Source organism: Ailuropoda melanoleuca, chromosome 4 (assembly GCF_002007445.2).
Source record: "Ailuropoda melanoleuca isolate Jingjing chromosome 4, ASM200744v2, whole genome shotgun sequence".
NCBI classification, from domain to species: domain Eukaryota; kingdom Metazoa; phylum Chordata; class Mammalia; order Carnivora; family Ursidae; genus Ailuropoda; species Ailuropoda melanoleuca.
The window spans coordinates 7,971,244-7,994,206 of NC_048221.1; the positions used below are offsets into that span (position 1 = coordinate 7,971,244).

The 22,963-nt window shown below is 54.2% G+C and overlaps 1 protein-coding gene across 10 annotated transcripts in view; it reads left to right on the forward strand.

Moving 5' to 3' along the window:
* SMARCA4 (SWI/SNF related, matrix associated, actin dependent regulator of chromatin, subfamily a, member 4) overlaps window positions 1-22,963 on the forward strand; it is an 87,648-nt gene that overhangs the window by 43,577 nt on the left and 21,108 nt on the right. For 7 of the 10 annotated variants that reach the window (XM_034657791.1, XM_034657788.1, XM_034657787.1 and 4 more), the window contains 15 exons: window positions 63-213; window positions 953-1,116; window positions 5,882-5,948; window positions 6,995-7,105; window positions 8,714-8,956; window positions 10,463-10,576; window positions 11,241-11,348; window positions 12,394-12,480; window positions 13,246-13,292; window positions 14,744-14,910; window positions 17,553-17,716; window positions 19,696-19,923; window positions 20,175-20,273; window positions 20,531-20,608; window positions 21,259-21,477. In XM_034657791.1, the coding sequence (XP_034513682.1) occupies window positions 63-213; window positions 953-1,116; window positions 5,882-5,948; window positions 6,995-7,105; window positions 8,714-8,956; window positions 10,463-10,576; window positions 11,241-11,348; window positions 12,394-12,480; window positions 13,246-13,292; window positions 14,744-14,910; window positions 17,553-17,716; window positions 19,696-19,923; window positions 20,175-20,273; window positions 20,531-20,608; window positions 21,259-21,477 (2,047 nt within the window). The remainder of the gene's footprint in view (window positions 1-62; window positions 214-952; window positions 1,117-5,881; window positions 5,949-6,994; window positions 7,106-8,713; window positions 8,957-10,462; window positions 10,577-11,240; window positions 11,349-12,393; window positions 12,481-13,245; window positions 13,293-14,743; window positions 14,911-17,552; window positions 17,717-19,695; window positions 19,924-20,174; window positions 20,274-20,530; window positions 20,609-21,258; window positions 21,478-22,963) is intronic. The other 3 variants (XM_011227630.3, XM_002921358.4, XM_011227631.3) reach the window with 1 other exon arrangement.

The window sequence follows — 22,963 nt, forward strand, 5'->3', positions numbered from 1 at the left end:
AGAAGCATATTGTCACAGATAGGAATGGGCGTCCTTACACGGTGCTTCCATCTGACCCCCAGGAACGCCAAGCAAGACGTGGATGACGAGTACGGCGTGTCCCAGGCCCTTGCTCGGGGCCTGCAATCCTATTACGCCGTGGCCCATGCTGTCACTGAGAGAGTGGATAAGCAGTCGGCGCTTATGGTGAATGGTGTCCTCAAACAGTACCAGGTAAGGTTGGAGGGGACGCATGCACACAGCAGTGTCAAGGTTCCCCGGTGGTAGGTGGCTGCTGAAGTCATATTCCAGTCTTTCTCTTGGGACACAACGCTCTTCCCCTCTGAACCTCCGTCTCCCCATGTGGGAAGCAGGGGCCTGAGTTAGCTTCGCCTCCAGGAGGGGAGGATCTCCTGGTTGCTTAATGCATGCCAGGCTGGGTGGGAGGCCGCTACCCACTTGCTTCTCAACTACCCTATTTAGTAGGTGCTTCCGTCTCTGCATTTGATGGGGGTGGGGGACAAGGAGGAGGAACAGGGAAGTGCAGCTATTCCTCAAAATCGCACAACTCAGGAGTGGCCAAGCCAGGACAGAGCCCAGCCTGGGTGCACAGGTGCTCAGCGCGTGGTCCCTGGAGCCCTGCCATGTGTGGCAGTTAAATGGCAGCAGCCCTGCTTCCCGGTGGCCCTTCCGGGTAGAAACTCAGCTGTTTGAAAGTATACCAGAAAAAGAGATTTTATAGACCTATCACCAGCACAGCAGCCCTGTGATTTTATAGGAGTGATTGCTGAAGATGAGGCCAAGAAACCAAGGAGTGGACTAATAGAAAGCAAAATACTAAAACTCCTGGTGGCCACAGGTGGTTCATGGCTGGGCCGACCTTGTGCCTAGCTGTGCTGTGTCTCTGCAGTGCAGGGAATGCTCTCGTACAGACTTGGGCTTCAGTCCTGACCGCTCGCCTCTCTCCTTGCAGATCAAAGGCTTGGAGTGGCTGGTGTCCCTGTACAACAACAACCTGAATGGCATCCTGGCTGATGAGATGGGCCTGGGGAAAACCATCCAGACCATCGCTCTCATCACGTACCTCATGGAGCACAAGCGGATCAACGGACCCTTTCTCATCATAGTACCTCTCTCGTAAGTGCTCTCACCCCTAGGTGGGTCTGGATTGTCCAGCAGGGAGGCCCTGCTGCTTGGGTTCACCTCATTAGCTCTTTAAAGACACCATCTCCAAATACAGTCCCATTCTGAGGGGACTTGGGGGGACACAACTCAGCCCCCGGTATCCTGCCTCTGGTTTCAAGGGGCAGGATAGGAGAAGGGTGGGTGAGGGAGTGCCCATCCATCATCCCTGTTGGGGCAGCTCTCACAAGATGACTTTGAGGTCCCCTTCAAGTTCCCCAACCAGCACGTTCTACACAAGGTGTTGCAGGAGCCAGACAAGCTCCCGCTAGCAGAGTGGAGCTGAGCCGTTTGAGTAAATGTCCTTAACTGTTCCTCCCTGGGGCACTGAGCCCTCCGGTCCATGTCCCAGCCTGGCCCCCGCAACCCCAACGCTTAGTGTGATAGGATCTGGGTCCTCCCACCGAGTCCTGAAGAGGCTCTTACTCACCACCTCGTGGCACTCCTGGCCACCTCCTTCCGGCAGGCAGCCCTCTTCCTAGCTCAGCATTGCCACAATATGGTTCACCTGCCCCAGAGTTTTTCTAGAAGTCCTAGGGCTGGCTCTCATGGACCCAGCTCGGGTTTCATGTTGTGCATGAAACCAGTCACAGGCCTGGGGTATGGTCTATCCTGGTGTATCTGTAGTCTACACTTGGCCTGGCCCTGGATGGGAACCCACCACCACCACCTTAGGCCAGCACTCAGCAGCGACCACTTCATCTTCAAATCAGCTGTCCAGGGGGAGAACAGGAAGCTGAGTGCTCATACCCCGATCCCACAGGAAATAAGATAGCCTCCTGCTTTTAAGACGGCCTGGCCGCCAGAGGCCATATGGCCATTCTGGAGGGTCCCAGAATTCTCCGGGAGTTTACTTGGAGAAGTTTATTTCTTCCTTCTGCCTTCCCTCCTTCATGGTCCTGTAAACTTGGCTGCCCTGCTAGGAACAGATCCGCATGAAGAGAGAACTGTTCTCACAGTGCGACAGAAGGTCCCAGCCTGAGGACAGATGGCCTTGCCGCCTCCCCCGTCATAGCCAGACCCAGCTTCTCAGCTTTGTGCTGCACTTGCCCATGCACTGTCTTCCGGCCCACCAGTGACTGGAGTACCCCCTTTTTAGCTCCTGCGCCCCTCTGCTTGAGTGTGAAGTTTGACTTCATCTCCCCCAGAGTAGTTCATTCCAGCATGCTGTCCTACAGTGTAGGTGTTTTGTTTGTAACTTTTCATTTTGAAATTATTTCACTTATAAACAATTACAAAAATAGAATAAAGATTTCCCATATTCCTTTTTATTAGCTTCCCAAATCTTTCCTAACTCCAGGACAGTTATAAAGACAACTGGTCTCCTTTAGGTGATGGGTGCCAGTTTCCCCACATAATCTTAGGAGTTTCCCTTTGTAATTTGTAAGTTCCTGATGGCGAGGCACTTAGAGACCACGGAAAGGTCCCATTTCTCATCATACTCTCCCAAGAGATTTCCACATCCATCAGATGAGTCTGGCTTGGGACCCCTTTCCCTGTGGGAAGGGCCGATGGTGGCTTTCTTTCCATTGCTCCTCCTACATGTGTGGGAGATCCACTCTAAGGAAGAACTGTGCCTTTTCCATGTATTAATTTATTTATGTAACTCTATCTGAAAGTGGCCGAATGGACACATTCATTATTTTGTTACTTAAGTTGTTCCAGATTTGGTCTGGGCAGACCCTTCAGGTTGATTTCCCATTTCCTGGTTCCACGTCCTGGTCATTGTATTGTGGTGTTTGCTTTAGAATAGTTTTAGCTTTACCGAAAAGTTGCAGAGGTACTCTCGAGGGCTCTGTGTGCCCTCCCCCAATTCCCCTGTTGATAACATCTCACATGACTGGTACGTTTGTCACAACTCAGGAACCAGCGGGCACATCACTGTTAACTAACCTCCAGACTTGATTCAGCATTCACTACTTTTCTCCTGATATTCCATTGCCTTTCCAGGATTCCATACTGCTGTTCCTGGATCCCACACTGCATTCAGTCTTCCTGTAGCCTTCGCCCTCTGTGGTCTGCGAGCGCACCTTGCTTTCCATGTTTTTGTTGATCTTGGCATTTTCAAGGAGGACAAGTCAGGTGTTTCGTAGGGTGTCCCTCAGTTTGTGTCTGTCTGGTAATTTTCTCCTGCTTGGACAGGATGGTGGGCGTGGGGGCCAAAGAGCACAGGGGTGAAGGGCCCCTGTCATGACGTCATTTCGGGGGTCGTTACTGTCAGTGTGCCTTGTCCCCTGTGATATTGACCTTGATCACATGGTTGAGGTCCTGCTCATCAGGTGTCTGCCCTGTGAAGTTAGTCTTTCTTCCCGTTCCATATACTGTATTCTGGAACAGTCCCTAAGCCCAGCGCCCATGTAAGTGGGCAATTAAGCTCTACCTCCTTGAGGGGCAAATAGCTCTATAAATTCTTTAGACTTCTTCTGTGCAGAAGATATATTTCTTCTCCCCATTTGTTAATGTATTTAATCATTTATATCAGTGTAGACTCATGGGTACTTATTTTATACTTTAGTCTGTACACCAATACTAGTGTGTCTTGTTCTCGAATCATCCCAGCGTTAGCCATGGGGAGCTTTTAGTTGACTGCTCTGTCCCTTTGACATGGCCCCATTGTTGTGGGGTTTTGAGACACTTAGTTGTATTTCAGCACCTGCTTTACTTTTACATTTGCTATCTGAGGCCTAGAATCAGCCATTTCTCTAAGAAGCTCTGGCCTCTGTTCTTAGAGAACTGTATTAGAAACCAAGAGCTGGGTGCTAGGGGTGCCCCTCGCTTCTGAAGCTTCCTTACTGGCAGGCCCTGTCAGCGGACAGCACTAGGATATAATTGTATGTGTTTAATGTGATTTGTGTCTAGTCATGGCCAACAGCTGTGTCTCACTCAGAACCACGGAGCTCCTAGCTCTTCTTATTTTTTCATTCACAGTGTACATCACTGGCTGCGTATACGTGTACGGCACTTTCCAAGTAGTTAATCCATGTGAAACAACTTTGCCAATTAGAGTACAGTGTTTGGGTTCAGTTTTTTTTGTCTCTTGGCACAGTTTCCAATCAAAATACCTTTTTCCAAGATAATATAAGTCAGCTTCCATGTGTTTATCTTCAGGCTTTTTACACCCATGTCCCACCACACAAGGGTCTGGTCCATCAGATGACATCTCCTCCCGGCCAGAAGAGCTCCTTTTGCCCAAGGGAGCAGTTTTAGACGTCAGGCATCCAGCTGTCCCATCCATCTGTTGAGACGAACAACTGTCCACCATGAGTTTGCTTGTCCTGCCTCCCACTAGACTCTGTCTCCCCGCCTGGCTCCTCAGTCTTCCCTGCCCCCGACTCTCTTGGCTCTTCTCCCCTCCTACTACAGATGTTCCCCACACCTCATGTTTTGGCCCTCAGTTTCTTTCTTGGTGCCCTGTCTGCCTTTGCTCCATACAATAGAGTCCGGACTTCAGTGACTATACCAGGGCAATCTTGCTGATCCTCAATAATGCCTCATCTGCAGGCCCAGTGGCTCCAAGATGCTAGGGTCCAAGCTTCTAGAGTTTTCTGCTCATCTGCCCTTAATGTATGACTTCTGCCTTAACCTTCTTACCTCATGGTTGCAAGATAGCTGCACTGCCTCCATCATTTCATCTGGGTTCCCAGGTTGGTGAACAGGGCAAAGAAGAACTGGTTCTCCCCTCTCTCCATGCTCCTTTGAGAGCTTTCCCCCACTTTACCCCAGCAACTTGAGCTTCATCTCATTGGCTCTAACTGCATCCAGCTGGTTGGCCTGGCTACTGAGGAGCCTGGGAGCTAGGGGCTTAAGGTAAAGACAGCATCACCCTCAGTGGGTCTTCTTGCGGCAGGGAGCTGGGTAAGCCACAAGCAGTCTCTTCCACTCGACCTTTGAGTCCTGTCTTTATAAACTACCCAGACTAGACTTTTTGAGTAAGTTCCCTTTCTTACTGAAAACGGAATATTCCAGTATTTCTTAGGGAACTCACCTCCCGGGAACTTGGACTTGTCATCACCCTCACCCGAGGCTCCGTCTCTTGTCCCAGGTGAATTATTTCTCCTCGTCTACCTTCCACCTGCCCCCGCGCCTGGTCCCTGCCTGTTTCTCTGTCCCTGCTCTTCCTGGCCTTGCTCGTCCCATGGAGGAGCAGATGAGAGTCTACTCTCCTGCTCTGCACCCAGTCCTCCAGCCCTCCGTCCGAGGCCAGGGCGCCTTCACCATCTCCATTGTCTCTTACCAGGCCGGAGCCTGCAGTGGCTGGCCATTTTCATTTCGAGGTGGCACAGAGAGCCTACAGTGTCCCCTGTGCTCCCTGATCTCCCCAGCATACCTCCAGCACGGCTCTGAGCCTAAACTGAGGCACTGTGAATCTGCGGGTTTCCTGGCATCAGGCCTACAGCGCATGGCGTGTTCTCAGAGGGGCCTGGAACCCCATAGCAGTGACAGGACTGGTCTCCCAGGTTCAGCTCCTGGATCTGGCCTTCTGCAGCCGCCTAGCTCCTGCCACCCTAGCAGCAGCTGCCCCTGTACCTGCCGCCACACCTCTGTGTGTCCCTGGTCCTCTCACCTGGGCATGACCCCCTCCTTCCCCCAGACGGTCGGTTACTTGGCCAGCTCTGAGCATCACAGCCACGTCGGCCTCATGCCTCAGTGGACATCGGCATAGACAGGAGCTATTGATGAACGAATAAGAACCTGACTGTCCCTTCCTTGTTTCCATCAGCACGCTGTCAAACTGGGCATATGAATTTGACAAGTGGGCCCCCTCTGTGGTGAAGGTGTCCTACAAGGTAGGTCACAGTCTGAAGGGATGGACATGCGTGAAGTCAGGGTAGGAGAGTGGGGCGTACAGATGAGCGAAGAAGGAAGTCCACTTGCATGAGTGGTGTGACGTATATGCGCACGTTTTCCTATGTTGTACTCATGGGATCATGCTGTTGATGCAGGGTTTGGGTCATTTATTTATTTCCAAGTAATGCTGCTTTTGTAAATGATGCCATGGACTCAGTTCGTGGAATCTGGTGCCATCAGTGCTTTCACTGGAAGATTTCATTATTGTCACCTGAGCTTTGGTTAAAACCCATTCATGTAGGATGCCTTAACGAGTATGCCTGTGGTCTACAGGACATGGGACTTGTGGGCCATATCTAGATCAATTTACCGCATGAGGTAGAAACTAATTGTGCTTGTTATCTTAGTGGGGAAACTGAGGCAGAGTGGGCAGCCCTCATGCAGCCAGGTTGTGTCCCTGTGCTGTGAGGCTCTCTGCCACATGATGGGGAGGAGGGGGTCCTGACACTGGGAACAGTGTGTGCAGGGAGAACTTGTTACCTTTAAGGAGCTAAGAATAGTTCTGCCGGCAAGAGCTTATGGGATTCAGTGAAGTTCAGTCAGCCTGGAATATGAGCCTGGAGAAAGCACCAGGTTTATACCCTGGGGCCCTGGTCACATGGGTCAGGGGTTTGGAACTGGGGAGGGATGGGGCAGGTTTGCTAACTGGGGAGAAGCTGGAGCTACATCAGGGAGTGGTCAGCTGGGCCACACTCACATGGGAAGCCTTGAGGCAGCGGCCCTGGTTTCCAGCTAGGAGGCCTGAGAGGAGCCCTGGGATGAGGAGGGAGCTGACTGGCCACAGAGACCAGGGCAGGTGTAGGGCAGACAACAAGCTTCCCAGAGGCCCCCGGCTGCCCATGGCCCGCATGCCTTTCTCCTCTGCCTGCAGTTGCCACTCTGCACGCAGGGTTGGAGGACAGGCCCAGCAGCCTTGCCTAGCGCCTTTCCACAGCAGCCACTGTGGCCCTAGGGCTGAGCCGTGCATGCGTTCTCTCCCTCACAGGGTTCTCCAGCAGCCAGACGTGCTTTCGTCCCCCAGCTCCGAAGTGGCAAGTTCAACGTCTTGCTGACGACTTACGAGTACATCATTAAGGATAAGCACATCCTTGCGAAGGTAGCATGTCCTTGTGTAAAACACACCAAACCCCCCATGGTCACGTGGTGTCAGTGAACACGTGATCCAGGGTTATCCTATGTATGTCACACAGACCAGCTCCTCAGAGCTTCTGCCCAAAGAGCTTCATCACATTCGGTGTCCCCCGACCTGCCAGCCCTACCGTTGTTGTGCCTGGCAGGGTTATGGTGAGGCCAGTCTTGTCTCTGCCTGACTCTCATGGCCTCGGCCCTCCTTCCCTGCTAGCTGTACCACCCCCACCACAGCCCTCAGGACACCATCCCGCAAAGCAGGTATGATTTCAGCATTCAGGGCTGAGACTTTGAGGCCCTTTGTGTTCTATTGGCCTTGGGCTGCTAGGCTGGCACGCATTTGGTGGGGCTTGTACAGGCCTAGGAGCCTCTCAGCTGGCATAGTTGTGAAGTCTGACCATCAGTGAATCACTGAGACCATGCCTTGGCCCAGATTTAAAATAAGCCTGGTTCCTTGCCTGCAAAAGGCCATTTTCCCAGTTTGAAGGCTAAAGGTGATGCCTCTGTTCTGACCACTACCCATCCAGTAGAGAGAAGGTCGAGCAGTGGTTTTTTGACCCAGGGCTGGATGTGTTCACAAGTCACCTCTAGGGGCTCGGTTATTGTAATGACTTGGGGTGCTTCCTGTCCATCTCCCAGCTTACACATAAGGGAACAGAGGCCCAGGGAGCTGGGGTCTAGCGAGCAGGCTCTTCCCCTCGGGCTTGTGGTGCAGATTAACCCGTCTGACTTAGGGCAAAGCCTGGCCCATCCCAAGCCCAAGAACGAGGCTCTGAAAATCCTTATCTGACAGCGTCATTAGTGAATGTCAAGGCCAAGCGACGGAGACTCGTCATGGGAGATGGCCGCCTTGCCCTTGCCCTGGTCAGCTCTGCCTTTTCACTCCGGGCGCCTGACACGCACCACCTCACTCAGGCCTCACTGTGCCCCCTGGCGGTGGAAGCTGAGGCAGAGAGCAGTTCTGAGGCTCATCATGGGGTTCTGCAGACTTAAAGCACGATTCAGACCTGGGGCTCCCGCCTGTAGACTCTCGCCTACTGTGAGGATCCACGTCTAGCCCGTGTCTGTCGGTCGTGTAGCCACCGGCAGGCTCTGGGCACGGCCCCAGCCCTTTGGGGCTCACTGTCCGAACTTACCTATGGCACTCCTATTTTTAGAGGCACAGCCTGATGCCTGGAAAATGTACCCATTTCTGAGCCACATTCCCTGTAGACCCCCCACGCAGGGCCCTCTCTAATCAGTGAGGGGGTCGTTATTTGGAGGATTTTTCTGTGCTACGTTTAAGCATATAATTTGGGGGGAACCAGAGTACTGTTCTGCAGCTCGTTCACCCAACAGTAGGTCAGGGGAGTGTCTCTGGTGTGCCTGTCTGCACCCCATGCTTCATAGAGGTGCTGTTGTGTGACTGTCACCTAGTGAGCCGGTCCCTTTGGTCCGGGGACCTCGTCATGCTCAAGTTCTTCACCCGAATATGCTGGCCCATCTGGAGACTTGCCTAGTGGTAGGGAGAGTCAAGCTCAAGTGGGGGCAGCCCCGCTGCTGCCCCTCCCCTGACTGCTTGCTCTTGGGCCCACAGATCCGTTGGAAGTACATGATTGTTGATGAAGGCCACCGAATGAAGAACCACCATTGCAAACTGACACAGGTCCTCAACACTCACTACGTGGCCCCTCGCCGCCTGCTGCTGACGGGCACGCCGCTGCAGAACAAGCTCCCCGAGCTCTGGGCGCTCCTCAACTTCCTGCTGCCCACCATCTTCAAGAGCTGCAGCACCTTCGAGCAGTGGTTCAACGCGCCCTTCGCCATGACCGGAGAAAAGGTCTGTGCGCGTGGCTGGCTGCGTGCCGGCGGTAGGGCAGGGAGGGGAGCCATGGTCGTGGGCCGTCCGTAGAGGAACTGTTCCTGAATGGACAGTGCCAGGCTCCGCTGGCTTCTCTCTGGTGTACGCTGAGGGCCCGGGGCTGAAGGCTTCACTGAGCAAGCTGCCTTTGCACCGAGACTGACGGGCAGAAATCAAGAGAGTGAACTCTGGGGAGTCTCTGGGGCTTCCCTGACCCGGTGCCTCAGGCCCAGGGAGGGCAAGGAATCTGGCCCTGTGGCAGCTGTGCGACTGGCAGGGCACAGCTGGAGCTCCTCGGGGTCCTGTCGGTGCCTATAGAGAGTTCAGATTTCACCCTAAGGGCAGCAGAAGGCTCAGCCAGTTTCAAAGGAGCAACGTGGTCAGAGTCTGTATATTTTGTTTTTAAAGAGTGCTGTTGACCAGTGGCTCTTGATGTCTGTATGGCTGTGGGTGGTGTCGCCAGCCTGCAAACCAGACTACAGCACTGCCGTCGGGGGCCAGGTCTTTATCTGCCTGATGAAGTCCCCAAGCTGGCTCCCATTGTGAGCCTCCTGTGTCGTTGGGGTTTGGGGGGAGGGGGGTTGTGGGCAGGTCGTGTTTTCTGTTGAAGGAGGCTGTGGCTGGAACCTGTGAGAAACTGGGCACAGTTGCAGAGGCTGGGGGTTGGTGAGCGTCACTCCCTACGGTGGCTGGGCTGCCCGGAGCTGTTGCTGTGTCCGGCCCAGGCCAGCCGGTGCCACCTTACCATCATTCGCGAGGTACCCTCTCCTTGGCGCCCGTGGAGACAGAAGCCCTTCTGAAGGAGAAACCGTGGTTTTTCCAAGAGTCTCCAGAGAGCAGCTCCCCAGTGTTCAGACTTCCAGGATCCTCATTCTAAGCAAATGTTCTGGTTTTATTTATTTTTAAGTTTAGCAAAAGTTCTAAAGCTCTACTGAGAGATGATCATGGGACCCAGAGGGATAAGTTTAAGTGTGGTCTGTTTGACTCTTTAATTTTTAAAAGTTTAGCTTCTTAGCAGAGTATCAGACACCTTGGGAGAGCAGAGTTTCTTTCCCTCTGTCCCTGCCAGGCTGAAATGAGAGGATTTGGGGCTCCCAGTGACAGCCCTCCATGAGGACCACCCATTTCACACCAACAGTTCTATAAACGTGGTGTTCTCCACCTTTCGTTTGGATGTGTTGGCAGGTTTCCAGAAACATGAGTTTATATTACTCTTGGGGAAACAACCAACTATCCTGTGTGTTTCTTTCCATGAGGCCTGTGGGGTGTGGTTCCCTGGAGCCTTGGTTTCTATACCCTAAGAATTCTGTGGAAGGTCCCAGGTCCCCAAAGTAAAGGAAGACGGTGCCCCACCAAGCCCCCTAAAGCATTCGGCAGTCTGAAACTGAGGACCAGGCGACTCTGGATGACCCTGCCTACCGCTCTCTGCATCCCCCCTCTTTCCTTTGGAGATAATCTTGTTTGCTTGTCTCACGGGGGTGCCAGGTGGACCTGAACGAGGAGGAGACGATTCTCATCATCCGTCGTCTCCACAAAGTGCTGCGGCCCTTTCTGCTCCGGCGGCTCAAGAAGGAAGTCGAAGCCCAGTTGCCTGAGAAGGTAATGGATTGTTGGGAGTGGACGAAGCCTCGGTGCGGTGTCGCACCAGGGCTTTCCCAGAGTGGGCCCAGTCCGGTGGCGCTCCAGTGGTCCAGGTTGTTTCTCTCGTGGCCCTGGTCTTGCTTCAGCTTTGTTGTGTCCACGTGACTTGAGGATGGCCGTTCACACGCGCTGGCTCTGTAACATGGAGGCGGGTGTGGCTTAGAGTGGGGAAGCCCCCCTCTTGTCTGTGGACCCGATGCCTGGCGGGTCCCATCCGCCCACATCCGGCAGTGCTTAGCAGCTGTGGGCTGCTCGTGGGCCCCCTCACACCACAGGATGGCTCTGGCTTGTGGTCCCAGTCCCCCGGCTACCCTCCCAGGACACCCTCCACTCCCCCTTGCAGTACTTGCCCTTTGGTTCCCAGTGGGCTGTAGAGGAGCCTTGGGAAGATAGCCAAGTTGCCCCTTCAGGCCAAGGACATCCCCTCTACGTTTCTCTGTCCCACTGCACCTACCATAGCCCATCTCCCCTTGCTCTCTGGCTATGGGGGCTTCTTCCAAGCACATGTCCTAGGGTCCAGGATAGTGCCTCTGAGATGCTCCGAGACCAGAGATGGGCCCAGGCTGGGTGTTAGTCTCAGGGAGTCTCCCCCTAACTGACTGGTGATGTGTGTCCCCCACAGGTGGAATACGTCATCAAGTGTGACATGTCTGCACTACAGCGAGTGCTCTACAGGCACATGCAGGCCAAGGGGGTGCTGCTCACCGACGGCTCCGAGAAGGACAAGAAGGTTAGACATGGGCCCCTCCCCTTCCCTGTCTGGACGTCCAAGGCCGTGGTGGGGGGACTCGAGCATCCTATTATCAGCAGAGCCTTCTGCCTCCTTGGAGTTTACTGTGGAGGTTAAGGCCTGATCTGGTGACCATCCTGAGGGCATCGAATGACTATAGTTAAATCATAGCTGGTGGGAACGGGTTCATCTGGTAAGGCTGACTGATCAGGGGCTAATGACCCATCTCCAGGGAGTCCCCCAAGACCCTCCCAGTCTGTCACTGTCTGGTGTCCTCTGCTTATGAAATGCTGGCCTCCTGCAGATGCATCCATCGACAGGGCGGAGCCCAGCGCGACCCCCAGCAGAGTTTTAGAATGTTCTCACCTTCCCAGCTGGGAAAGAGCTGACTCAACAGCCATGGCCACTAAGCCCCTTCACCTTGTTACTAAGTGAGGTTGAAGTGATATGGAGGGAGGACTGGGCTGCCACCTCTGGGACTGCTCTGAGGCTGCAGACCCCACCCATCCCAGCTCCCCTCATCAGGACAGAAATGTCCTTCCAGGTCCCTCGATTCTGCGCCCCATGTCTCCTCCCCATGTCTTCCTTTCCATGTGTCCTGTGGGCCCTTTCTTCCCTGAGCGGGTGCAGCAGCATGTTTCCTGGGTTACTTCTCGGCCCGCAGCAGGCACCCACCCCTGCGTCCGTCCTTCTCTCTGTAGCCAGAAATCTTCCTGAGTTGTCATGGCCCATCTGACTGCAGCCCCCCAGGGACTCCCCACAGTGCCCACAACCAAGGAAAACGTTTGTCTTTCAGCCTCAGCCATTTACCGTTCTTACTTCCCTCCTGTCCTGCCAGCCCCTCCCGCGTACTGGCCATCTGTGCTTCCCCAGAGCTGGCTTCGAGCCCTCTGTGCTTCCACAGGAGCCAGCCCCTTGCTCCCAGTTACTCTGCCACAAGCCACACCTCCTCTGAAGTGTCCCGTTCTGTAGTCTTCCTCCCACTGCACCCCCAACCCCGCCCGGGGATCAAGACCCAGTGCGGGCCTCTCTTCTGCCTCCCCAGGGCAAAGGTGGTACCAAGACCCTGATGAACACAATCATGCAGCTGAGGAAGATCTGCAACCACCCGTACATGTTCCAGCACATCGAGGTGAGGCCAACTGCCAGGCACAGCAGGCCCTCCCTTCTCAGAGAGCTGCAGTGTCTCTCCCTGACGGCTTTTTTAAAAATACTTTTTAATATCTTAAATAGGTAATGCCTGTACAGTGTTTCATTATTGATTTTCTGTTCATAAGTGATTGTTGTAAAGAATCCAAACAATGTAGGGAAATACATGATAGAAACGAAAGCTCCAGAAAGTCTGCCCTCAGAGAGCCACGGAAAGCATTCCGAGACTCTTCTTTGGGGTTATTTTTCCCACCTGATAAGGTCCCACGGCCTCTGCTGCTTGGCACACTAGCTTTTCCCACTCAGTGACATGGGGGGCTGTTCCTGGTTTGGAGCATCGAGAGCAGCTATTTTTGTCATGAAATCTCTGGGTCAGAACTTTTTTGGGCCACAATACCATTTGAGAGTCTGGATTCTTGCTTCTGAATTGCGCATGTATGTCTGTACTGAAGTCTCGGGATCTCTGCAAATCCCTGTTGTCCCTGGGAGTCCGTCCCGCCATTCCAAGGCTGGTCTCAAATCCTTGTGCGCTCATTTCGGTGGTTAACAGTGTTCCATCGTGACTGAGTTTTCTTGGTTGAAGAAGCCCAAGGGAAGGGACATCAGCAGAATAGAGAAGCAGTGTGCAGCGTCCGTGTGTGGCCCCGGAGCCACTGTGGATCACTGAGGACCAGTGTGGGAGCTCCGAGGTGTGGGCCTGAGTCGCCTCTTCCTGCGCTGCGCTGACCTATCTCTCATTCTGTTGCAGGAGTCCTTCTCCGAGCACTTGGGTTTTACCGGTGGCATCGTGCAAGGGTGAGAAGCTGCCCAGTGAAGGGGGCGGGCATGCTGTCCACATGAAGGTCTTTTTCACTTCTTGACTGGCTTCATTGCTCTCGTCACATTTGTCCAATTTCAGAGGCTATATTTGTGGCAGAAAATTTAGAAAATACAGACAAACCCAAAAAAGGGACTAGAAATTCTCCATTAATCTTGAGAGGCAGACCTGACTTCCAGGCCCCGTAGTGCCACATCTGGGCATTGTGACCCTTGACAGCCTTCTTAATTACTCTGAGTCTAAACTGTGACTGCTAAGAGAGATGGTATTCGATCTACCTTGTCAGGGGTGGTTTTTTCCAGCATGTTTTTGGGTTTGTTTGGTTTTTTTAAGATTTTATTTATTTATTTGAGAGAGGGCGAGCGCATGCATGAGCAGGGGGAGAGGCAGAGGGAGAAGGTTCCTGGGATCATGACCTGAGCTGAAGGCAGACACTTAACCAACTGAGCCACCCAGGTGCCCCTCCAGCAGTGATGATGCAACCAGGCTTCATTAAGCCCTGCTGTTGGACGTGGGCACCCCGTCTAGGTTTCCTCATTGCAAACAGCCTTGTTACAGAGCTGAGGCCACCAGCAGTTCTGTGAGCTAGTAAACAGTTTTGGAGAACAGAGGCACCAAATACAAGATCAAAAAGTTGTTTTGCTATATATTTTTTTATACCAAATTGCCTCATGGGGAGCTCACAGACCTGGGTTCGAGTCCTAGCCCTGGCACATCAGCAGCCATGTCACGCTGTCTCCCCAGCCTCAGTCTGCACAGCTGTAAGCCAGGGGTGGTTGACTAGAGAGAATGAGAGAAGGCGCAGTGGTCCTTAACCCTGTGTGGGGCGCGGAGTGGGCACACCGGCGTGAGCCTTTGGTCCTGGAGGTTCTCTCATGGACTAGGGAGGAGGCCTCGCTTCCTGTTTGCCGATAGCATCTCTTCTCATTCTTTTTTTTTTTTTTTTTTTTTTTTTTTTANGATTTTATTTATTTATTCGACAGAGATAGAGACAGCCAGCGAGAGAGGGAACACAAGCAGGGGGAGTGGGAGAGGAAGAAGCAGGCTCATAGTGGAGGAGCCCGGTGGGGCTCGATCCCACAACGCCGGGATCACGCCCTGAGTCAAAGGCAGACGCTTAACCGCTGTGCCACCCAGGCGCCCCTCTTCTCATTCTTAAAAGTATTTGAGTTGGATGACAATCATGTGCTCACCCTTGACCAAGAATGGCCCTAGTATATTTTAGTTGGCTTGAAATGGCTTTGCTGAAACTTCTTAGAGGTCAGCGGGTCTGTCTAGGAAGCCACTTCTGTGCCCTTGACCCCCATGATGAGCAGCTTGCGCAGGCGCCCAGGTCAACCTGGAGATGGGAGGTGCGCTTCCTCCTCGCTCTCTGTCTACAGAGTGCCGTCGCTAATGTTGTGTTCTTCCTCCACTCCTTGCTCACCAGGCTGGACCTGTACCGAGCCTCGGGGAAGTTTGAGCTTCTCGATAGGATTCTTCCCAAACTCCGTGCCACCAACCACAAAGTGCTGCTCTTCTGTCAGATGACCTCCCTCATGACGATCATGGAAGATTATTTTGCGTATCGTGGCTTTAAATACCTCAGGCTCGATGGTGAGTGTGACCAAGAGAGATGTTTGTGGAGAGATTTGTTATGCACAACTGACAAAGCTTCTGGCTGGTGTACCCTCCTTCACGAGGCAGAGCAAGACCCAGAGACTGGGTTTAGCATCAGGAGTGAGCGTAGCACGTTCAGTGACACACAGGTTTGCAGGACTGGGAGGGAGAGCTCTGCAAGTATTGTGGCTGGATCAGAGCCTGTGGCCTAGGAGAGTGGCCCACCTGGATCTGACACCATGTCTCCTAAACACAAGGCTTACGGTCTTTGTACTGCAACTTGGGGTCCAGTGGTTGTGGTCCTCTTTTGGTGGGAAGTGGCAGAAGTCCACCTCCTGTGGACATCAGGAAAAAGTATACTGAGCCCCAGGGGTTAGCTTGCTTCAGGTGCAGCTGGATCCATGTGTCTAGATGATATTGCTGGGGCTTTTCTCAAGCTCTTCGTCCCACTGTCTTCCATCTTAGCTTCGTTCTCAGGCATCCTGTTCAGGCTCTCCTTATATTTTTTCAGTGTCCCCGACAGAGGGTGCAGCCCATCTTTTCCCCCCACAGGTCCAAGGACTGGCTCTCATTAGGTTGCTGTAAGCCACATGCCCTTTTCTCCACTGCCAGATGGTTGTAGAGCTGTCACTCGTCAGGCCTGGAGCTGGAATCAGGCTCATCCGTGCCCAAACCATGTGCACTGAGGGTAGTGGGTGAGGGAGAGAGGGAGCTGGTGATGCAGGATGACAGCAGGTTCTCCTGGGAACAGTGCTTAGCTTCGACCCTCGTACTCTTCTGGGAAGCTGTGTTTCTCGGCCTTGATCCCAGCACATGGGAGTCCCAGGGAGGAGGGTGCTGAGTGAGATGGTGACAGCATGCTGGGCATGTGTTCTGACCCATGTTGACTGGCCGGGGAGGCACTAGAGGAAGTCCCTGCGCTGTGTCCAACTGTGAGAGTGCACGGACTCACCGGAAGAGTGAGCTTGAGAGCTGCTGGCTTGAACACGATTAAGTCGGTAGCTTCTTTCCCACAGCTTCTCAGCGCTTTGATTGCAACTCATTGCCAGGTGCATTTCCCTGGCAGGATGCCCCAAACCTCTGTACCTTCATTTGTTTTTTGCTGTGCAGCTGGTGGAACTGTGGTTTCACAGACTACAGACCTGTGGTTGCTGGGCTCATCGCCTGTCGGTCTCTGGCCTCCCCACCCTCACCCACAGCATGCCCTTTGTGCCCGTCTTGCCTTCTGTCAGCCTGGTCTTGGAGTTCCGTCCAGGGTAACCTTTATAAGCACAAATGACAGTGTGTATCTCCCTGTGTCCCTGCCTCCTTCTGGGACCTCCTTCCCACTCCTTGGAGACTGAAAACTGCACCCCTGCCAGTGGTATGGCCAGGCCTCTCCAGTTCGCTCGCCCGTCCTTCAGGGGCCAGGCCTTGTGCGTGCTGGTCCTAGTCTGTGTCACCATGCCAATCCTCAGGAGAGGCTCTAGATGGAGAGCATATTCCCACCTGCCCCAGCAGCTGTTCATTTGCCCCGTTTCTTTCCTTGTCCTCCATGGTGAGGAGAGGACTTTTGTCCGCTACTCAGTACCCATTTGGTCACAGACCAGCTCTGGCAAAGTACAGACAAAAGGCAGGGGCTCAGCAACATGTTGTGAGATGGAACCTTCCACTATCAGAGCAGTGAGAGTGAGGGTGTGGGCTGGCATGGGGGCAGCAGGCACTTCAGCATGAGCTGCTCCTTCCCTGCTCTAGGCCTCAGCCCTTCCTCAGGAAGGGGCAGCTGGGGGCATGCCTGGAGCCCAGGCTCCTGTGGGCATTGGGTCTCCGTGCTATTCATCATGATGGTTGGGCAAGTGGCTGGAAGCGTTTAATTTTTTTTTTTTTTTTTTTTTTAGATTTTTTATTATTTTGACAGAGCGCGAGCATAAGTAGGGGGAGCGGGGGAGGGGGAGGCAGGCTGTCCACTGAGCAGGGAGCCTGATGCAGGGCTCGATCCCAGGAGCTCAGGATCATGACCTGAGCTGAAGGCAGATGTTTAACCTACTGAGCCACACAGGCGCCCCTAATTTTCATTTCATCACCAAAAATGAGTCCTGATTTGCCAAAGGCACCTTTGCTCTGAGCTGGCAGCAACCCAAGGAGCTTATGTGCCCCTCTAGTGCTCACAGTGCTGGAGATCGTGTCCTGAATGGTCACAGGAGAGTCCCTGTGACTCCAGGAAGAGGGGGAAGCCATTCCTGCTTGCAGGGAAGAGTCCCTGTTAGGGGGCACCTGTGTGCTTGCCTGCAGAAGAGTCTCTGTGAATAGAGAAACCCATTGTCCTCGTTCCGGGCACCATGCCCTGGCACCCGCCCTGTGTAGTGCTCGCATAGGGCCCGTTTGACTCCGAGTTGACACAGTGGCCTGTTGGCAATCCTTTTCATCTCCTGGGGTGGGAGGCGTGGCATTGGCTCATGTTCACCGTAAACCTGAATCGCTTGTTCGTCGCAGCTCAGGCACGCGTGTGTGGTGACTGCAGAGTTGGCCCGGGAAGCCTCTGTGGCGTGTGTGCCAGCACTGTCTTCCATCTGTCCTTCCTCTGTGTCTCTTCACCGTCGCCCCCCACCCCGCCATGCATGGTCCCCCCCTGCTGACAGCCTTCTCCCTGCGCCCCGCAGGAACGACGAAAGCGGAGGACCGGGGCATGCTGCTGAAAACCTTCAACGAGCCCGGCTCCGAGTACTTCATCTTCCTGCTCAGCACCCGCGCCGGAGGGCTCGGGCTAAACCTCCAGTCGGCTGACACTGTGATCATCTTCGACAGTGACTGGAACCCCCACCAGGTAAGGCTGGGCTGGCCCCCTGGCCGGTGGGGCGGCGGGGGGGGCAGCACTTGAGGCTCCCCGGAGACCCTCTCCCATCTCGAGGGCCCAGCGGCACCCACAGCTCCTGAGGCCTTTGTAGAGAAGCCTCTAGAGTGTTCGTTTTCCTTTATTTCTTAAAACATTGGTTTTTGTTTTGATTATGAAAAAAACATATTCCGTTCCTATTTAAAAAAAATTTAATTCCTGGTTTTATGTAAATATATAAAGTGGAAAATGCCCTAATCTTACCAGCCGTCAGTGATTGTCACTTTTTTCGTGATCCAAGCCTTCCAGACCGTGTGCCCACGCGAGCTCTCGCACACTTGGGCGTGTTTGTACACTGCTGCTCTTACCTTGTATCCATGTGCCCTATCCAGGTCTCTATGCTAGTAGCTTCAGAGAAATGGTATTTGATAGATAACGGCAATTTTTAAGTGAGTTTTTAGCTTCTTGACGTTTCATTATAAAAGTAAGAACCTTTTTAAATGCAAATATCAATGACTCAAAATAACAGAGAGAGTCCATTTTCCCCCCTCCCACCAATCCTGCTCTTTCTAAGCACATGCCAGTGTGTACCCGTACACACACACAGGAATAGCACAGTCTAGCACATGTTCTTCCCTCCGGCAGCTGGTGTGTTTCTCCCCTCGGGGCAAGCCCACAGGGACTTCACACAGCCATTTCCTCAGCTGCCAGGTGTCCGGGCACATAGTGGCCTCGAGATTCGACTCAGACCGCGCTTGGCAGGCATTTGGGTTTTGTTTCTCAGTGTGACTGCTCAGGGAGCCCTCTTGTCCCTCTCTCGGAGTATTTGTACAAGGACTCACCAGTCAATCCCAAGAGGTGGGATTGCTTGGCTCATGGACATGTCCTCTGTAGATTGTGGTCACCTCTGCCGAAGTGACCTCCAGAGGGCTGCCCCAGGGTATGAGCATGTCCTTCCCCGCAGCCTGGAGGCACTAGTTATCCGTGTGTGAATTACAGCCCATCTGATGGGCAGATGCTCAGGTCAGTTACCGGTGTCCATTTCTACCATCAGCCTGGGGCGTAATTCTCACCAAGACCTCTGTGACCAGCCAGTTTCCCGAGACGTGGTTGTGGTGTTCTGTCCCCATCGGCAGGCAGACAGTGGACAGAGGTCCTGCTGGGCCACGTTAGCCAGTGCTTGGAAGCACTGCCAGAAAGCATGCTGGCCGAACCGGGGAGCTCAGCTGTAGATAAAAGGCACTCCTGGCTCTCCGCCACGTGTGGCCTCTGCCAAGCCCATTGGGGTCTGGATGCAGGGTTTCTTGGGAGCCCTTCTGCTTCGGAGCTGGGGTGATGATACAGAGAGTGTTGGCAGCCACGGCTACCATTTGATCAGAGCTTGCTCTGTGGCACGCTCTGGGCTGAGTATCTAATGCCATTTACTTCTTCGCCCCTCACAATCACCAGAAGGGCCTGTGTCAACAGAGTGAGTCTTGGGGCTCATAGAGGTTGGGCCTCGGCCTGGGCCGCACAGCAGGGAAGGAGCAGGGCCCACAACCAGGCCAGGCATTGCCAAGATGCTGCCCAGCTTTGGCCCTGTCCCATAATGGTGCCCTTAACCACAATACGGCCATACCAATCGCGGGGCCCTCCTGGGGTAGGTGAGGGGACCTGTGCAGCTGTGACATGGGCTGCTTAGGAATATAACGGCCCAGGACTTGCCCTCCCAATAGCACTATGCCCTGGAGTACCTGTAGAATGCCAGTAAGATGGGAAGGGATGATCTGGGGGATCGTCATCCCAGCACAGGCTCCAGGTTGCGTTCCTGGGCTCCCAGCTCAGAAGCTGCTGGTTGGGGCTGGCAGAAGGGCCCGGCAAGAGGAGGCAGTCACACAAGAACAGGAAGGCCTTTCCCGATGGCACTGCGAGGTTGATTGCCTCTTAGATCTCCACAGAGCTGGATCAGGACTGACCTGCATCTCTTCCTCTAGGACCTGCAAGCCCAGGACCGCGCCCACCGCATCGGGCAGCAGAACGAGGTGCGGGTGCTCCGTCTCTGCACGGTCAACAGCGTAGAGGAGAAGATTCTGGCCGCGGCCAAATACAAGCTCAATGTTGACCAGAAGGTGATCCAGGCTGGCATGTTTGACCAGAAGTCCTCCAGCCACGAGAGGCGTGCCTTCCTGCAGGCCATCCTCGAGCACGAGGAACAGGATGAGGTGAGGGCAGCGCCAGCCCCAACCCCCTCCCCAGCGTGAGTGGTGGACGCATGAGCGGCTTTCATTTTTGTTTTTTTACCTTTTTTGCACTCTTATTTTTTTTGCATCCCTTTGGAGTAAAGGGAGTGTGGGCTGAAAGGAAAGAGGATGAGTACTTGCTTTTTCTTTGAAGTGGTTTTTTTTTTCTAAACTGCTGGTGAAAGACGCCGGATTGACAGCCCTGGAGACTGAAGTCCTCTATTTATCCACAGAGCAGACACTGCAGCACGGGCAGCGGCAGTGCCAGCTTCGCCCACACTGCCCCTCCGCCAGCGGGCGTCAACCCCGACTTGGAGGAGCCACCTCTAAAGGTGAGAGGGGTAGTTCAGTCTCCATGCCCATTCAATCCTCGGCTTCTCGGCTGAGACGGCCAGCAAGGGCCCTGATCCCAAGGAGCGTGCGTGTGCGTGTGCGTGTGTGCCTCTCGCTGCCGTGTGGGTCCCCATCCACCGCAGCCGGACTGGGACCGCCAGCTCATTTCCCATGGACCGCCGCCGCTCGCCTCCGAGCCCGGCCGCCGCCCACCCCAGCCTCTCCGCACTCGAACTAAATGTGTGAAACCTTCTAGGAAGAAGATGAAGTGCCCGACGACGAGACGGTGAACCAGATGATTGCCCGGCACGAGGAGGAATTTGACCTGTTCATGGTAGGTACCGCGGACAGACAGGGGCGCCCCCGTGGGGCACTCTGAGGGCTTTGCACGCCCCACCCTATCGACATGAAGTAGAACAAAACTTCTCAGTGACAGCGGTGTCTCCGGCGGGTCATGGAGCTGGGGCATCTCTCCAAGGGGGCCCCACGCTGTCTCCTAACTGACCTATCTTTCTTCCGTGGTCCCCTAAGAGTGTTGCAGCAGTGGTGGGACACATGCATGCATGTGCGCGCACGCACACACACAACCATCCCACATGTGACCTTCAGTCCTGCCTAATGCCTATCTTCCTGAGTGTTTTGTCCTTGAGGCTCCCTTTCAGAGGGAGTTAATGCTGTCTCAGGCTTAGTCTGGGTAGAAAGCACAAGTCAGCATGGAGTCAGCGTGGGCCCTTGGCCCCTCTTCTGCGACCTTCCCGTCTTTTCTGGAATTCTCTGTCCCTGAGGCAGAGCCCCTAGCGAGGGTCTGCTGTCCGAGCGAGGGTCTGCTGTCCGAGCCAGAGACCTCAGAGCTGTTGTTGAGCTGCCTGCCAGCAGTGGTGCCCAAGGCAATGAAGCCTGCCCTTGCCACATGCCCTCTGGGTGCCCCCAGCTCTCCCCGTGCTCATGCCTCTCTCCCTCTGTCCCCTGCTCCGCGCCCCCCAGCGCATGGACCTGGACCGCAGGCGCGAGGAGGCCCGAAACCCCAAGCGGAAACCGCGCCTGATGGAGGAGGACGAGCTCCCGTCGTGGATCATCAAGGACGATGCAGAGGTGGAGCGACTGACCTGTGAAGAGGAAGAGGAGAAGATGTTCGGCCGCGGCTCCCGCCATCGCAAGGAGGTGGACTACAGCGACTCGCTGACCGAGAAGCAGTGGCTCAAGGTACATGCTGGAGAGGGCCGGCCAGGGACGGGGTCAGGAGAGCAGAGACTCAACTGCTACACCGTGGGGCTCATCCAAAACCCGAGCGGGTTCCCTTCGGCCGTTCTTGGTTTTCATTATCACAGCGACACCTCTGATACGGGGCCAGTTTGCTCCGGTCCTACTGACCTGGTGCAGGAGGTTTACATGAGGTTCGTGTAAAATACTGCCGGTCTCAGCTTGGTGTGCTCTCCCGAGTGCCTGGCAGTGGGAAACAGTAATGGGTCAGGGGGGAACCTGCCCTGCCACATGGGTGGGAGTGCCAGCGGGGGGTCAGACAGCCTCACTTGGGGCACGTCGACCCCTGAGCTGGATCCCTCATCCAGGCTCCCAGGTGACACGAGCACAGTCTTCAGCAGATTGCAGCCAGGTCCCTGGCAGCAACAGGTGTAGGCGGCTGAGTCAGGGCCGTGGGCAGCTGGTGGGCCCCCTGTGCCAGCACAGGCGGCAGAGCTAGTATTGTGGTGACATATCAGGCGCTTCCCATGCTTGGGGCTCTGAATGCAGAGGTGGCGGCTGGAAATCCAGCCCTGAAGTTTCATAAAAATGTCCATGAAGCAACCCTTCCCAGAAGGCGGGTGGTGGCGTTCAGCTGTGCACGGCTGCTTGGCACACCCCAGAACGAACAGCGTTGTCTGCCTGGGCCTCTGGTCACACTCCCTGGGGCTCCTCTTGATTGACTGCAGCCCCAGTGCTCCCCAGTCCACGAGGTCAGGCAGCCCTGGCCCTGTCCTGGAAGCTCCGAACCACCCAGACTAGTGAGCTCGCCGGTTCAGTTGTGATCATGAGGGGCCACTGAAACGTGCCGGTAACCACGTGACCCTTGGGTGGGGCAGGTGGCTTGTCCTGCTCCTCACCCAATCGGCTGCGAGCTCTAGGGACAAGAGGAGAACCCTTGGTGATGGAACATAAGCCCAAACGCAGACGCGTAAAGTTCCCGTGGCTTTGCATTTTTGAGACAGGATTACCTTTTAAAAACAGTTTGCCTGTATACTGATAATGTCTTATGCATGTTTTGCTTTTTTTTTTTTTTTTTAAAGATTTTATTTATTTATTTGACAGAGATAGAGACAGCCAGCGAGAGAGGGAACACAAGCAGGGGGAGTGGGAGAGGAAGAAGCAGGCTCACAGCAGAGGAGCCTGACGTGGGGCTCGATCCCATAACGCCAGGATCACGCCCTGAGCCGAAGGCAGACGCTTAACCACTGTGCCACCCAGGCGCCCCTGCTTTTTTTTTTTTTTAACGTAACTTATATACCACTGAATTCACTCACTTAAGTTATACAATTCACTAGTTTTTACTGTGTTCAGCGTTGTGCAGTGATCACCACAAATTAGCTTTAGAACATTCTCATCACCTCAGAAAGAAGCCCTGTCCTCTTCAGCTCTCTTCCTGTCCCTTTATTCTCCTTGGCTTTTGTTCTGGACATTTCATATAAATAGAGGG